The 16,923-nt window shown below is 36.1% G+C and overlaps 1 protein-coding gene across 1 annotated transcript; it reads right to left on the bottom strand.

Moving 5' to 3' along the window:
- Positions 1 to 1,703: 1,703 nt before the first annotated feature.
- Positions 1,704 to 15,824, bottom strand: LOC127789177 (pentatricopeptide repeat-containing protein At5g02830, chloroplastic). The gene is made up of 12 exons (XM_052317988.1): positions 15,213 to 15,824; positions 14,652 to 14,739; positions 14,289 to 14,493; positions 12,175 to 12,282; positions 10,985 to 11,149; positions 10,232 to 10,825; positions 8,048 to 8,113; positions 7,833 to 7,913; positions 4,691 to 4,788; positions 2,935 to 3,142; positions 2,300 to 2,360; positions 1,704 to 2,098 (listed from the first exon to the last, which is right to left on the bottom strand). Exons 1-12 carry the CDS (start codon positions 15,757 to 15,759, stop codon positions 1,752 to 1,754), a joined length of 2,568 nt encoding a protein of 855 aa, XP_052173948.1. The 5' UTR covers positions 15,760 to 15,824; the 3' UTR covers positions 1,704 to 1,751.
- Between the last annotated feature and the right edge of the window lie 1,099 nt (positions 15,825 to 16,923).

The following is a 16,923-nucleotide window of genomic DNA, read 5'->3' as shown; positions in this document are numbered from 1 at the left end:
CTATGGCCACTACTTCTCCTTTCCATTCCACTATTTTTATCTGCCAGTTGTAATCATGTCCTAAAGAAGTCACACGATTGCATTCGATTAAATTAATACTTACCTTAAAAAAATAAAATTTAATTTATACAGGGGTGAGCAGTAAGGGTGCATTTGATTACAAGTATGAAAAAAAAATATTTAATATGTAATTAAATTATCTAGAATTAAATTCTAAAAAAAATGTCAATTGAAAGTGTTTGATTGACTTAATTTTGTACCTAGAAATTGTAATTTTTTTCAACTTTTGGTATTTGATTATCATTAATTTTTAGAAAATTGCCTAAAAATAAATCAAATATATTACACAAAATATTAAAAAAATCAAATATATATACACAAATGTGCATACAGCTTGAGAATGAAAGAGTTGTCGCTACCGCCTCACTAGCCTCTCACCATCGCTCTCGCTCATCCTCTCGCTACGCTTCCTTTCGTCCTCGCAACCATTGTCACTGGCTACTCATCATCGCTCTCACTCACCCTTTCGTTGCGCTTCCCCACCTTCTCAGGACTACCATAACTAGTCTCTCACTTTTGCTCTTGCTCGCCCTCTAGCCACGTTTCCCCTCCTTCTCGTGACCGTTGTCATTGGTTGCTCTCGCTCGCTATCTCTCGCTGCGCTTTCCCTTCTCCTTGCGATCGCATGTCGCACTTTCCCTTAGCTTCATTGACTACTGGTCGCACTTCCTTATTTTTTCTCTTTCACGCTTTCGCTCTTCTTCTTCTTCAATTCCCTAGAATTTCTTTTTCAACGCCCCAGCAAGAATTGATTTCCCAACAAAAGTGAAAATTGGCCATCACGTGATCAAAAGTGAGAATTTGAATTACTTAAAAATATAACTAATTAAACACCACTAAAATTAGAATTTACATGAAAAATGATCATTTTTCATGAAAAATATGGCCAATTAAATAGGCCCCAAGTTCAAATCAATGTAATTGCTTGGATTTGATTTGAAATTTTTTAACCTAGTTTGATTTCAATTTCATTTTTCACTTTTTGCCCATTTAACATCGAGTTAAATCCAAATTAACCCATTGCATCGACAAACTTAATCTGATCTAATTTATGTAAATAACATTAAAAGCCCATTGTTTACTAACACGTGACATGTTCTTGACCATATAATTTTAATAAAATTGTGTAAATATTTTGAGATTAAAATAAAACCCTGTTAAAGCCAATTTAATTTGAGTTGACTAATGTTAGTTTCACTTCCTGATTAGTTATGAGTTCAAACTTCCAATCCCAATCAATTAATTTAGTTTCAAATTTTATACAAAACCTAAACTAATTTGACCAGTAAGCCCTACTAATAATAAGTTCATTGCCCTATGCATTGTGTCATAATCAAACTAAATATCCCCCTTAAATTACCAAATAATAACAAGAGCATTATAATTCTTTGTAAATTCTTATCCAAGCCTTGTATAATTTGACGATGCTATGTGATTCGCTAGAAAGATGGGAAGTGTATGACTAACCCAATACAGAATTAAATGAAAAAAGGAAAACTCATAAAGAAACAAGTGACCAATAGTTTTTTTTTTTTTTTTTTTTTTTATGATTTTGCAATTGACATACGGTAATACAAATCATCAGTTGCTATTAAACTAAGAATGATTTATTCTTTTGCATGAATAATAACGAAAAGAACAAATTTACATAAGAAGATTTCTTATACAAAAAAATTTGGCAATGTTGAATGTCAGTTAATAATATCACACCTTTTAGCAACCATTCGTCTCTGTAACCAATGACGCAATGACTTTCTTGTAACCTTCAACCTGCGGAAAACTGCAGGTCTTCGGGTGGAAGAAACCAGCCCTCTTTGGAATCTATTACTTTCCAGGATTTCTTCAGCCTTTGTATATTTATCAATAGAGGTTCCCAATTTGATTTTTGTAGATCCAGCTAGAATGACCTCAAGCCCCAACTCATTTTTCATAAGTTTGATTACAGCATCTTCTACCTCAGATTTGCCTTCGCTGCTTGCTGCATCACCAGCTTTCTTGACTCCTAGAATGATGAACAAGTCATCTTTTATCGGATCACCTGCGCCATCAAGCATTCAGAACATCAAGCATATAAGTTCATATACTTGTTTGGAGTTCTCATTTTTTTCTTCGGTTTTTGTTTTTTCTTTTTCCCTGGCGGAGCAGGGTGGAGGGGGGAAGCATTATTCCCTCACAAGTGCAAACTCATTTAGGCACAAAATAAATGTCAACTTGCAGGAAGAAAAACGAGCATTCGCACCTTGGGCATCGTTTTCTTTGATCATTTGCAGCACTGCAAGAACAACAATTCGAGCTTCAACCTGCCAAGCAACACACATGTCAAATGAATGCTTTATACGTAAAATAAGTATCTCAATAATGTTAATTTTTGTCTCTAGCTGAAAGGCAGAATGAGTGATTTGGTGGTTTTAAGAGTACAGCTATCTGGAAGAAAACATTGGAGCACACACATTTAGCACGTAGATTCTGAATTCAGTTGATCACATGACCTCTGACAAAACTATAGTGGATACATCCTGACTGAATGTGGCAAATTGAAGGGTCAAATGGTGGGTCACAAAAACAGCATTACAACAACGAGAACACTAGAGGGCAGACCAAGAGTGGCAGGACAGGAAAACTAGAGCTTTTGGGGGTGCATGGAGTGCTTTTTTAGTTTAAGAGCCTTATCCTTGTTAGCTGTTTTGTATTTTGGCTGTCTAACCCCTTCCATATCTTCTGTAGCTTTCTCGGTGATCTTTATCAGTTTGAGATTACGTGGTCTTCTGTACCAGGTTTACCCCTTTTATGGTGGTGCTTTTTTTTGGTATATACTTCTTATTATATACCAAAACGGCTTACATGTTTCTTTCTACTTTAACTAATTGATCTTACCTTAGTGAGACCCTGCAAATCAATTGTCAGGCTTTCAGCATTTTTCTTTTGCAAATGCACTGCAACCTTCTCAAGAAGGAAGCTATGAGGTCCTCCTAGGTCATCATCATTGCAACTGAGCTGATATCCATTCTGATTGTTATCTTGTATTACTCCTTCACACCACTCTTCTATGAGTTGCTTGAGATAGTTGTCATTGGCTTTATACCTGCAAGAATCTTAGTTTATAATACAAAATGCAAGTGTTTCAAAATAAAATCCAATAAATGGATCAAAAGAGAATGCACCTTTATACAAGTCCAAAGAATGAACTTACGCATGCACATAATTACACTTAATTCATCAATTTGTGCATGTTCAGAATGATTTTGCAAGCAACATAAAAAGACAATGGCAAACATAATAGTGTCCAGGAACGGTAAAGAGATCAAACATTATTATACTACATATAGTTAATGCATGTATATAGCTTCATTAACCGAAGGAGGCAATGCACAAGCAATTGAAAACTGCAGCAATTGTTTCTTACTGACATGCATTACAAGCATCAATGTCATGGAGTTGTCACATGTCCCCCCTAAAATGGCATCAAAGTGATCACTTTCCTCCATTTGAACTGAGGAGAGAAACACCTCTAGCCATTTGAGACCCACCAATACAGACCCTTGAAGCATTTTTTGCTAATGCCAGGAGCCCTAGTGAGACTCTTTTGCTTAAAGGCACAACTCCAGGAGGTGACTTGGCCTCGAGGAGATCACAAGGCATAAAGCCCCTACAAACCACCAGGTATTCTTAACCCACCATGAGGAGTAAATGATTGACTTAAGCAGTCACAGAAAAGAAGTGAACAGTTAATTTGGTAGGGGCTAGACTAATGAAAATGTATGCATCCTGAATACAACCATGATGGAATGCCAAAAATAACCAAAAGATACGGATCTATTTCAATAATTTTGTCAATTGATTCCAACATCCTATACCATGTTTTACCTTTATTTTGAGAATAAAAGAAAAAGATAAACCTGGGACCAAAGAATTCCAAAGTGACATTGCACAAACTAACAAAGAAACAAGTGCTTATAACCACTTCAGCTAAAAGTATATGAAGAAGAAAAAGTAGAAAGTTCATCAATACAACAGTATACCAAGACTCAACATTGTTTCCTCATTTCATAATACCTAGTAGATAAAATAGCCATATTCCTTATAATGTGGCAAAAATCACATAGGATGCCTTAGAGTGCACTAAGAGCAAGGCATAATAGCAACAATACAAAATAGTTGATCAAACCATCCAATCTAACAACTGATAAAAGTTTATTTAACAGCGTCATCAAGCCATTATCAAGTATCAAGAAATCAAGATGTTTTCTTCTTTTTGCTAATATTTAAGATGTTTTCTACAGATTAATTTGCATACCTCTAATTTCAGCTAATTGATGTGAATGGGCCAATGCAGCATCATGTAAAATGCTCATGGCAACTGCATAATTATCAGTTGCTCTTTCAATTTTGAACAGTATGTAACACATCCAGTAATCTTCAAGGCAATTTGAATTGGATGTCATTTTCAAATGAGATTTTGATAATGCAAGAAAGACACCTCATTCCTTGCAGAAAGGCAACATGTTGAATGACAAAACAGAAATGCCATCTGATATTTGGAGTATAGCAAATGCCTCAAACTTCAAATCTGGGCCTCGCCAATCTAAAAGTCAAAGGGACCAAAGTAGAAAATTATGAGAAATTAACGCACCCTGCTTTCCGCATGTCCTGATACACCTCCAGGCATTGTTGGACTTCCTGTTGGGAACCATATCTGGTCCGAGCTCTTAGAAGTGTATTATATGTCACCTGAAAGTTGTTCAGGGATTTAAGAATTTATACATCTAAATTAGACTAATGTTGCCTATTATTTGTGGCACATGCAAAGTGTAGAAAATAAACTGAAATGGTCAGGGGTCCATTTAATAATACAAAAACAATAACAATCAAAAGCCTTTATCCCACTAGGTGGGATTGGCTACATAAATTCTAGTTCACTACTGATCTCCATCCACGGCCATATTAGGACAATAATATTGAACGCTATAACTAACTAAGAGTTGAAAATTCCATCATTCCACTTGTCCTGGAAATAAAACAAAGGTCCAAGTGGTTAAAAGAGTAAACTCTTTCTTGTCAATTGTCTTTGAAATAAAGAAAAAGGTCCAAGTAGGCAAAGTTCTTGCTAAAAACTTCTTTTATTCCATCCGCTTTCCTCACAGAAGCATCTATTGGTCTTTTCTCACACGAGCAAACCATCTTAATTGTTTTTTATGCATATGATCTTCAATAGAAGACACTCCGACCTTATAACATATAACCTCATTTCTAATTCTATCCATTCTTGTATGGCCACATATGCCCTATAATATCCTCATCTCCATTACATAATTGAATTTATTGGAGGCATTATAATGAAATTTAATTCAAGGAATAAGATCATCACCCTAGTTAACCAGCAAAACAACATACCAAGCCTTATTCCTAATACTAGGGTCAATTACATGGACTCTAGCTTGCCAATTATTTCTATCCATGATTATATTTTCTATAGGCCCATCATAAGAGTTTTCCACCAAGTGTTTCTTGATCTTCCTTTACCTCAATTGCTAACAACTTCTTTCACCCCATCTACTCTCCTCACAAGATTATCTACCCTACTTAACAAGCAACATCAACAACAATCACAAGCTAAAGTACCCTACTTAACAAGTACCAATCCATAATTTAGCAAATTGATTTGGCTACAAACTTGCCTCCTTCATCTGCTCTAAGTACCAATCAATATCCTAGCTTGGAGCTAGGGTGGTTAGGTAATCCCTGCTTGCATTGATCTAAATCCTTTTGGCCTTCATCTTGTCCTGTTGTCATCTTCAACATGAATTAAACTATTCCCTTCATCTTCAACATGAATTAAACTATTCCCTCCCCCTTGTGATTTAATCAGTGCATGTTACTGTTGTTTTACTTTTGTATACTTAGTTTTGATGATGAAAAACAATATTTTATTTAATTCCTAAGTCATGAATCAAGGTTGTGGTTTTCAACATAAATCAATTTCAATATCAATTATTACTTTGTGAGAATGAAAACCAAATGAATTTCAAGTATCGAGATTTCAAAGTTATATTTTTCTAAATCTAGAAGGTTAACACCTTATAAGGAGACATATATGAAAATGTTTTCTTTTTAGAAAACTAACTCCTGGTAATTCAATAGGTAACATTCATTAGTGATAAAATAATTTTTAACGAATTTTTCAAGAGATAGAAAGTGTATATCTTGGAGGTGATAAAATCGCAAAATCCTAAGTTCCTACTAAAACCCAAATTCTACTTTTTTATTCTTATGAATTTTGATTTTTTTAATATTTTTATTGAATCCAAATGGGGGGTACTTTCTTATTTACATTTATGTATTAAAGTAAATGGAAGGTAAAATATAAATTAAACAAAATGAGGATATTTACTTGTAAATATGTGGTGATGTTTTGTATCAATCAAGTGTGCTTCTACATGTTATCTATTAAGTTTTCAGATTTTCCAAATGGATAGTCGACTATGTTGTTTAGTGCTATCGACTATGCCTGCATAATAGTCGACTATGTTATAAGGATAGTCGACTATGCATAAGGATAGTCGACTATGCTTGTTTAATCTGTTGACTATATATGGCCTCTGTCAACTATTTTTCATTCTGTCGACTATCATGTAAGGATAGTCGACTATTGTTTTTCTTCTGTCGACTATGTTTGTTCATGATATTCAAAATTTTCTTTGTATTTTTGATCTGTCGACTATGAGAAGTTTTGGTTGAGCAATAATCGACTATATTTTCTTGTTTGTCGACTATGCCTAGTTTTATTTGAAGAAATAGTCGACTAACCCATTTTATCTGTCGACTGTTTGTTTCTCAGAAATCAATAACGGCTACTTTTTCAATCTCCAACGACTAGTTTCTCATTCTCCAACGGTTCAATAACGGCTAGTTTTGGGCAAGACTCTTGGAATGCTTATATATACATATCAAGGAGATCAAGAGAAGGCTAATGGATGGGAATGAAATAATTTGAGCTTACTGTTACTCTTGTTTGTATTTATAGTGATTGTGCTTCAATTTTTTCTCTCTTCAAGGCTTTGATTTTAACTTGTATTAATTCATTCAAGCCTTGTTTTTATTGTGAGAGAACTTGTAACTAAGAGTGCCAACTCTTAGCATCTCGTTTACATTTGTATCATTCTTATTTTCCTAACTTTGTGCTAGAGGACTTGCTCGTTGAAGCAAGGGGCTGTAATTCCTAGCTTGTGTAGCTAGAGGGCCCATTGAGTGGGAGGTTTTGTAATTCCTAGTCTTGGACTAGAGGACCTACTTGGTTTAAGTATGGGGTTTTAGTGGATGGTTTGAAAAATCCTTAGTGAGGAGTTAAGGTAATGGATTAGGCTTGGGTTAAGCCGAATCACTATAAATCCTTGTGTTTTCTTGTGCTTGTGTTTTTTGATATATTTATCTTTCTAAGCATTTCATTATTTCTCACTCGGTTCACATATTTATCTTTGTTCATTTGTCATTTTTATGCTTTACGCTTTAAAACTCTAAAACCTCAATTGGGTCAAAAAGGATTTCAAGTTTCAATTAAGTTTTTTAAATATCCAATTCACCCCCCCTCTTGGTGTGTGCCATAGCACCTCTTGTTCTAATAGTTACAAGGTATAAAAGATAACTGCCTATTCTCAATTGAACTGTCAATTCTGAGTTCCACGAATATGCCTACTTCCTTCTATATCTTTTCCTTTAACCCACTCATCAATCTAAATGAAACAAGGATAAATCATGCCAAATTTTATAAAACTTACCAAGTTTGGTTTTATGTGATATCGTTTCATTTCAGCAAATAAGGAAAATGCTGTCTTCGGATTTTTTGTCTCCACGCAAACCTGTGAACCAAAGAACAATATGAATAATTCATGGGCAAATTGCTTTATGATACCTCAATTTGTGGAGCATCTCAGTTTGTGTAGGTGTTGGGAAAACATTATGAAACAAGTAAAATAGTCTACAAAAGTTCCACCTTGATAGCTGTTGTATATGCAATGACATCAGGTTGAACGCCAGCCTCATGCATGAAGCTCAGAATCTGCACTGGAAGAAAAAGAAGAGGTTATTAGAGAACCTACATCACCACGAGAGCAATTGGTCACATAGACAATGCCATAATAAACTAATTCAAAGTCAATTCTGGACTCTAATTTGTGCTATTTAGATTATTATAAACCTTTTAAATAATGAACCAGAATGACAAGTCACATAAAAAATAAAAAAGCACATGCATGCATAGCATCTGGCCTTCCAAGTTCCCTCTGACATATTTTGCAACTCAACAGGAGTATGAGTTTGTTGCTTGTGGTGAGATCATGAACCACCTAATCTCTTGTCTCACTGAGGGATGGTTATGTGAAAACTGCATTTTCTGTGACTATGTGCCAGTCTTCAAAGTTCCATTGTATTGCACAAACAGTTTTTCATCACCTCATTCATTGTGTATCAACATGAGTCTCATAGAATCCTTCAGAAACCAAGAAAACTCCACTCAAACTCTTCCCTTCTTGTGCTTAACTGAAATCATTCACAACTCTTATCTTCCAGTTGCCATGCAGGACACCCTACCCTACTCAATGCTGTTGTATTACATTCTATATACTTTCTTTGTGAGAATAATCAAAGATCTTTCAATTCTACACCATCAATATGGATGTTAGCTTAGTGTTTATCATATGCTTGATTTTGTAACCAAACCTGCAATAAGATTTAACTACATGGAACATTTGAGTTCTTACAGAATTCACTAGAAATTTTGTTCAGTCAACCCAGAAAGATATTGATTAGTCTCAACAAGTGATGTAAGCCTATAGTAGTCAAGGAACCACAGGTTTTTCATATTGTTGCTTGTAACCTATTTATTCTTGTTAAACTCCATCATCCTTGAACCCAAGGAAATAGATGCAACTGAAGGCAAAGAAAGAAGACCAACATACACTCTATTATACATTACAATTTCCAATAATCCACTTGGATATAAACAAGCATACGCATAGTGCACCTAGTATCTGAAAATTTCAAGCTTTGCAACGAAAAATTAGCAAGCAAAAGAGCAAAATATTTACCAAGGTAACACCCATAGGTCTATGGTTTATGTATTGGCAAATTCATTTCTTAAAACAAGTTGGTTAGGGTAAAGTGATTTATAGCCACAATTGTATCTTGCTAAAGTGTTCTATAGCTACAACTGAACCAAAAATCTTGTACTTTTTTCCGTTTTAGGTTTCCACATAAAAGATGTTTCTTATCTCTTTGTACTTTTCATCACTTTTACTATTGATTTATTTATTTATTTATTTGTTGGATAGACCATGAATTCATGTAGCTGACCCCACCTAACAGGATTAAGGTCGATTATTGTTCTATTTATTTTTTGGTTTGTTGTGGATGATAGAACCCTCTCTCTCAAATTGAATTTAATTAGATTAAGGTTTGTTGACTAAAGCATTCCAGATCATTTTTAAGCCTTCCACCTCGTGCACTGTCAACATCAAACCATCTGGGATAATTAAGAGACCCACCTAAAGTTTGTTATAATATTTGCTTTCCGTTAAAACTTATTTTCACCATACAGAAACCTACTTAAACAATTATTTACCTAACAAAAAAAACCTAAGGTCTAGTCCCCATTCTTCCGAAGGAAAATTCTACAAAAAATAGTCAACAAACTTCTCAAATATAGAGAAAAGGTATTGGCTAAGCTGCAAGCTGAGGGATTTAGGTACCAAAAGGTCAAAACTTCAAGGGAACAATTTTATAACTAAAGAGGTCATAAGCCAAAAAGTGGAATTAGAGGCTTGCGAAAAATTTGTAAAAATATAGCATGCAAGTCTCAAATGTCATTTTAGAGCTGCTAGGAAGGTTTTATAGTGGGTAAAAAACGAAGACCTAGACCTTAGGCAGGTCTTTGTTAGGTCAAAGATGATCCAAGTAGGTTTCTGTAAGATGACAGTTTGATGGAAAGCAAATATTATGCTAAACCTTAGGTATTCCTAATTCTCTTCAATCAACTACCTTCTATTACCAAAAGGCCAAAAATGTTTGTTATATACTCACCGCTAAACTGCTGACAAAGGCATGTTAAAGCTTCATGGTTTGTAAGGCATCACATTTTTTAAAATGTTGATAATATACGAATCAATAAATCAAATTTTACCTGCAATACACCTTCAACATTCCCCGATCCTCCACAAATATGCATTAGAGTTGACCAGCTTATACGATTAGGAGAAAGACCCACATCATTCATCTCATCCATCAAAGCTTTTGCACGGTGGTAGTCAGTACCACAGGCCTTCATCAAGATATTATATGTAGCAGTTGTAGGTGTAAAGGGAATCCTCCGAGGGATGTTTAAATGATGTGATTCTGATGCACAATTAGGTATTGTAGCAGTTGAATTTTCATTCTCAGGCTCCAAGCCCGCAGTACTATATAACTTGGCATTGTATGCCCCACTAACAACTTTATGAAATCCACTTTCCCTCCAGGACCTAAAAAGTCGAAAAGCCCTGTCATACTGGCAGGCCTCAACACAAGCATGAAGGAGGACATTGCAACACTGTGAGTTGGGTTCACAACCAGCAACAAGCATCTCATCAAATAACTGAATTGCCTGCTCTACAATGCCTGAATTGGCACATGCACTAATCAGTGATGACCATGTAACTGTATTTGGAATGACCCCAGCTGATAACATATCTTCTTTGATTTTCAGAGCCATTTGCCACATTTTTGCATCTGCAAAAACCTGGAGATCTGAAGCATCAGCATGTACATCTTGTACAAGAAATTCAATTAATTGCATCTACCTACTGGAAGAAGAACTAGCAGACTCAAGAAGCAGTAAGAATTCAAAATTTATGACAAAGAAAGGAAGCACTATCTTTTCATTAACTGTAAGACCTACCTTCATAATAGTACTGTATGTGAAGACATCCAATTTCAATGCTCCTATTGATTCCAAATGTTGAACCTCCCTGTAAATATCTTGCGCCAAATCAACTCTTCCAGCAAGACAGCATGACTTCAAAAGGATATTATAAGATGTCATATCAGCTGTGACACCGAGGTTCTGCACATTGAGACAAAGAAAATTGACACAATTTTCAGTATGCAAGTTAATACTAGCTATGTATTCAACAAATCTTATCGTGAAAATCAAACAATAGGTGAAAAGAATAAAATGTGCTCGGAGAAACTTGTCCATTCATCAGTCACTTCTTCTTTTCCTCCACTATCAATGGGATGAAATTATACACCATGACACTGATAATCAGTCAAGTTTTCAAGGGTTAGCAGTGGAGAAAGGAGAATAGGAGAAAGGAACCGAAATGGGACAACAAAATTCAGTAAGATATACTAATCATACTAGTGATACATCTGGAGTCTCATCATTATCATCCAATCAAACTAGAGGAAAAAAATGGCAGATTTACAACATGTAATCAACCAGAAAATTACAGATATTGGGAATAACCAAGCTGAATGCAGATCTAACAGTTTTGTTGAGGAACCAAAGTGAACTTTTCCTGGACTTTTTAATCAGGACAAACATTGTCAGTGTTTCTTTTCTTTTCCTCCTTTTGTTTGGTTTGGGGTGGGGGGAGGGGGCGTACAATTTCTTATAGAAAATGCTCAATTCTCTAAATGTGATAAACACTGTTGCACAAGTTCTAAAATGGTATTAGAGCTCTGGTTATGGTAGATCCCTGTTCATGTTTGTTCTGCACTATTGACACATGTTTTGCACTATTATTCCGTGTGTGTCACTGCACCATAATTTAGCTATTCATGTACAAAAAAATTATGTGACGGGAAGCACTGCAGAGTTTGTTAAGCTAATGGCATAACAAAGGCCAAAGAAGAACTCCAGAAAAAATTTCATGCAAGGTTGGGGAGGTGGTGGCCCCCATTCATCCCCCTAGTTCCACAATGACTGTGCCCACTGTTATAACCAATAAAACATACTATGCAGACCATCATATAAGAAAAACTAAAAAGTGAATCCTTGGCCAGCACCCACAGAGTAGCCAAGTATTGGTGTTAATACACATGTTTGTGTGTGTGTGTGCGAGAGAGAGAGAGAGAGAGAATTACTTGCATTTGCTTGTAGACATGCATGGTGTAGCTTAAATCGCGGGAATTCACATTCATGAGACTGTTGAAAACATAAATATTTGGGGTGACATTTTGGGCAAGCAAGTCCTGCAGCAGAAATCAAATTCAGTGGCAGCATAACCATCAAGGAACATCTCAATCTATCAAACATTTGCAGTATAAGATATCAAGAGTGCAAGATAAGGCTGAGACTAATAATAAAGTGAAAACACAATAACAAAAACAATCACAAGCCTTTATCCCACTCGGTGGGGCCGGCTACGTGAATTGTAGATCTCTAGCTATCTCAATCCATGGCCATCTAAATAGTGCCGCAAACAGATTTTAAGGGCTTGCATACTTTACATTATTGAAACTGTTTGTGATTTGAAAATAGTTTCGACAAAAGTTTTCAAAACATATTTTATCATTTTTGGTCACCATGGTTAACATTTGTAACAAATATATATCATCAGAAAAACTTCATAAATATTTTCAAAACCTGGTTTATATATTTTGGGAAATTTTTCATAATAAGTATTCGAAACCTGTATTGTCATGTTTTTCAAAAAAAGTTGTATGTTGGAAAATATAGTTTTAATATTTCCGAAACCTGGTTTATAGTTGTAAAAAAGTAAGCTACGTTAGCCCTACAATCTAAATCATGGAAGGCCTGAAATGTTATGCTTCATTAGGAGTAGTATCTCAATGCTCACTCCATATTACTACAAAGATTTATGTCTTAATGAGTGACGATCCAATCCCACATCGATACTTTATTGGGGAGGTCTTGGGTATATTATTTGGTCTCATGAGCTCATAAGTCATCTTTGGCTAGCACTTTTGGGTGAGGACCGGTGGTGCTACAAGTGGTATCAAAGCTAACCCAAGACCGCCACCACATGGTGCAGGCCAGGAAAGTGTTCTGAATCTGACTTGGGTCAAATTGATTGATTGATATGAGATTTTTGGCCAGGAGAGGACACTAGGGATTAAAGGAGGGGAGATTGTGACAGCCCAATCCCACATTGGTAATTTACTAGGGAGGTCTTGAGTATATTACTTGGTCCCATGAGCTCATAAGTCACCTTCAACTAGCACTTTGGGATGAGGCCCCATGGTGTTATATAATGTCAATTAAAATAACAATCTGTGCAGGTCACTGTTCTTGAAACTATTGGAACCAATTCTTTGGGTGCTATAGAACTTGGAAAAGGATAGTGCAATTTGAAATGCAAAATGATGGATTATGCCTCTCCAATAATCTCTAGCCTCCCCCATCAGAAGAACAGAAAAAGTTTTAGGAAGAGCCCAACTTTTACGATATGGAGGAGCACTGCCAGACAAAAGCAATTTATCATTGGTACACTTAATCATTGGACGAAGATAATCGCGGGGCTTTTCATACAGTGAGATGCTTGATGGTCCTCACATTCTTCTCTTCAAGAATCCAATTTGGCTTTTCCAAGACACAATAAATACAGAATTTTAATATATACTTCGCAAATATTAGTACATATATTTACATTGATTGAAGGTTCAATTAGCAGTATTAACAAGCTTCACATGCATTACAATGAGAAGAGGGGGGAGTCTGCTTTAATACCAGACTGTGGACTTCAACTAAAGATTCAGGGTTCTGAAAAAGAACTTGGAATCAATGTATGATATGTTCATTTTTATTGATAAAGAAAAGACAGAATTAAATAAAGGACTACACAGTTTAAAGATCACCAGAAGCTGAGAGTGATCAGAAAAAGTAATTTAACAGCAATTGAGAAAGCATGGTGGTACAAATTAGCTGTTATGCCACTTTGAAATATATCATAATAACAGCAATGCACATACTACACTGCTAACCAAATAGAAAGTACACATAAGTTTTTAACCTAAATTTGACTAAGTAAAAGACTGAAGCATCAACAAAGAAATGGACCGCAAAAAAAAAAAATGAAACGTACAAAGTAAAAACTTTAGCATTTGTATATACAAATGACACCCCTGACTCATATCATGAGTTCAAGACAGGCATCATTACTGTCAATAATGAACCTCAATAACAAAGCATTAGAAATTTAGAAGTTAAATATTTCAAAAGATAAGAAGGCTTGTACCTCATAGATGGACCTAGATTTTGAGTAGTCACCACAAAGACCACAAACATCAACTATTGTCCGGCAGGCATACATATTAGGGCCACTCGAATTCTGCTTGGATGCTTCAAATACAGTCAATGCAGATGCCAAATCCCCTTTCTTTCCAAACTCATAAATAATGGTACAAAATGTTACATGTGCATGTGGAAGCATGCACGCATACCTGCATAATATTATAATTAAGACATTAAGCATTGGTTAACATCATAACCGACATTTCAGGAGAAAGAAGAATTGCAAATGCATATGTTACAACTAAGAATGCAATGTGATCTGAAGACCCCATCATGCTAGATAACTGAAAACAAAGTTGTTTTATACCTTACAGCTGTATTTGGATTGCGCTTTCTCACGCAGAGTTTAACAATCTCAGAAGGCTCGACAAGTCCTTTGATTGGGGAGTGGAAACCTGAACAGGTAAAACATCTTATCCTTCGAAACAAAGCATCCATATTGAAGCTTTATGATAAAGCTACTTACAGGTTTAAATCACATAAAGATTCATACGATACGCTTTTACTGCATTAGATTTTCTCTTCTTTATTTTATTTTATTTGTTCATTTGTTTATTATTGGTAATAAACCTTAAAGGTCTCTTAATTTTATGATTTGGGAGCCGAAAAAGCCTATAGGACCCTATTTTGAAACACATGAATTTGCAGAAGATTCAGCACCATCTACACGTGGCAGTTCAATGCAATCAATAAAATCACAAGAAGTAATCATTCCTAAATCTAACACTTGCAATACAATTATAACATTAACCTAAATGAGTTCCTCAATTAGCTCCTCCCAGCCTCATTTTTTTATGTGACTGTGCTAGGAGTTAAAATGCGACCAACAATAGACAAATTCACACACTGAATCATCGTCAACTCCAACCTGCTAGTGTTTCCATCAACCTGACAGCCTCCTCCACCTCGCCGCGACTCACAACACGGCGACACTCTTGCGCAATCGCCTCGGTAGCAGAGCCATCGAGGAGCTGCAATGCACTAAGCCCAAGCTTCTCCACCCTATCGCAAACTTCAACAACGCCCCAAATCTTCCCCTCTAAAACCATCCGCACAACCCCAGCCGAGACGAGGCCGACACTCAACAGAGCCGCGAAATGTGAAGCGGCCACGCCCGAGGCCACGACCGACTCAGCAATCATCAGGAAGTCGTCGAACCGGCCGTCCTCGGCGAGCTTGGACGCGAGTTCGGCGCAGTACTTGAGGCGGTTCCGGCGGCGGAGGTTGGGGAAGGAGTCCCGTCGAGCGGCGGAGAGGAGCGGAGCGCGAGACGTGGACGGCGGCGGCGGCGGGTTCGGCTTGGAAGGGGAGACTCTGGCAGCGGGATTGAGCGAGGGCTTGAGCTTGGCGGTTATGGAGAGGGGATTTGGAGGGATGAGAATGGAGGAGCCAACGATAACCAGTAAGTCCCTCATTCCTGTCCTGGCCAACCGTTTTTCCCTACACCAGCAGGGTCCCCATTTTTATTTCTTTTTGATAAGGCCACCACCACCACCACCACCACCACGCTGCTCTCTTATTTATTTTAAATTTTATTAATTTTTTGAAGTTGAAGGGTTCGTCCTTCAACCCAAGCATCACTTCACACCTGAAGTTGAGTTGAGCTGAGTCGTAGAGACAGCCCATGGGCTGGGCTAGGCTGGGCTGGGCTGTCTCTCCATAGCCCATCATCATCTGTTGGGCTGAAGTTCAAAGGTTGGTTTCTGCAATGGACTCAACTCAATCGCTTTAGCAAATTGAGGTTGTAATTGATTCCATCTAATAAACATTAAAAATTTAATATATTTTGGTTAACCTACCATTAAGGTACCCAGCTAAATTTGATAAAAAAAAAAAAAACTTATTTTTATATAATTATTATACCTTATTTCAGTGAGTGCCTCTAAATATAATAAAATTTAAAATTATTTAAGTGACATTCATCCCCTAAAAGTTAATTATTTAATCTTTTTGAGCTAACTATTCAACCTCCTTAGTGCTCGTCGGGTTTAACTTAATAACAATAAAAAATTTATATATTTTTATATGATTATGACTTATAATAATATGTGACATATGTCAATATAAATGTATTATTTCCAAACTAAACGGCATTCATTGCTGCCAATTGCCTTGCCTTCGTAGCGTTTCGTCATACGCGCGCGTGCGGTTCTTGACATCCCCGCACGTGGCGGCGTCTTTTTTCCAATTGGACACGGTGCACGTGTGAATCCGGTGCTTGTCGGGTGAGACCCGACCGCAATGCCCTCTCTGTTTTTGGAATAAAAAGTTTCGGAAAATTCCAACGTTGTTTATATTGTTTTATTTAATTTTAAAGGGGAATTTCAATTTTATTTATTGCGACATTCAATTTCTCATTTAATTTTACTTTTAAATTATTATTTGTTAATATTTTACAATTTACTGCACAATATATTAAATTATGTTCGATGATTAAATTAATGAGATACTAATAACTTATTACCTAAGAAATTAAGAAGCTACACAAATATTATATTTGTAACAAAAATTTTATCTATCAAAAAAAAAAAAAAATTGTGTAGATTATGCAACATTGCTATATGTGCTTAGATATTCTC

Source organism: Diospyros lotus, chromosome 13, assembly GCF_014633365.1.
Source record: "Diospyros lotus cultivar Yz01 chromosome 13, ASM1463336v1, whole genome shotgun sequence".
NCBI lineage: Eukaryota > Viridiplantae > Streptophyta > Magnoliopsida > Ericales > Ebenaceae > Diospyros > Diospyros lotus.
The sequence above is the reverse complement of the archived record's forward strand: the minus strand, read 5'-3'. Positions and strand labels throughout refer to the sequence as shown.

Bases quoted from the DNA above. Each gene is read 5' to 3' on its own strand.
- LOC127789177 (XM_052317988.1), bottom strand. From the start codon at position 15,759: ATGAGGGACTTACTGGTTATCGTTGGCTCCTCCATTCTCATCCCTCCA. The intron at 11,150-12,174 runs GTAATTCTCTCT...CTCAATGTGCAG, and splicing joins ATGTCTACAAGCAAATGCAA to AACCTCGGTGTCACAGCTGA. The intron at 8,114-10,231 runs GTAAAATTTGAT...CTTCCAGTGCAG, and splicing joins ATGTTGAAGGTGTATTGCAG to ATTCTGAGCTTCATGCATGA.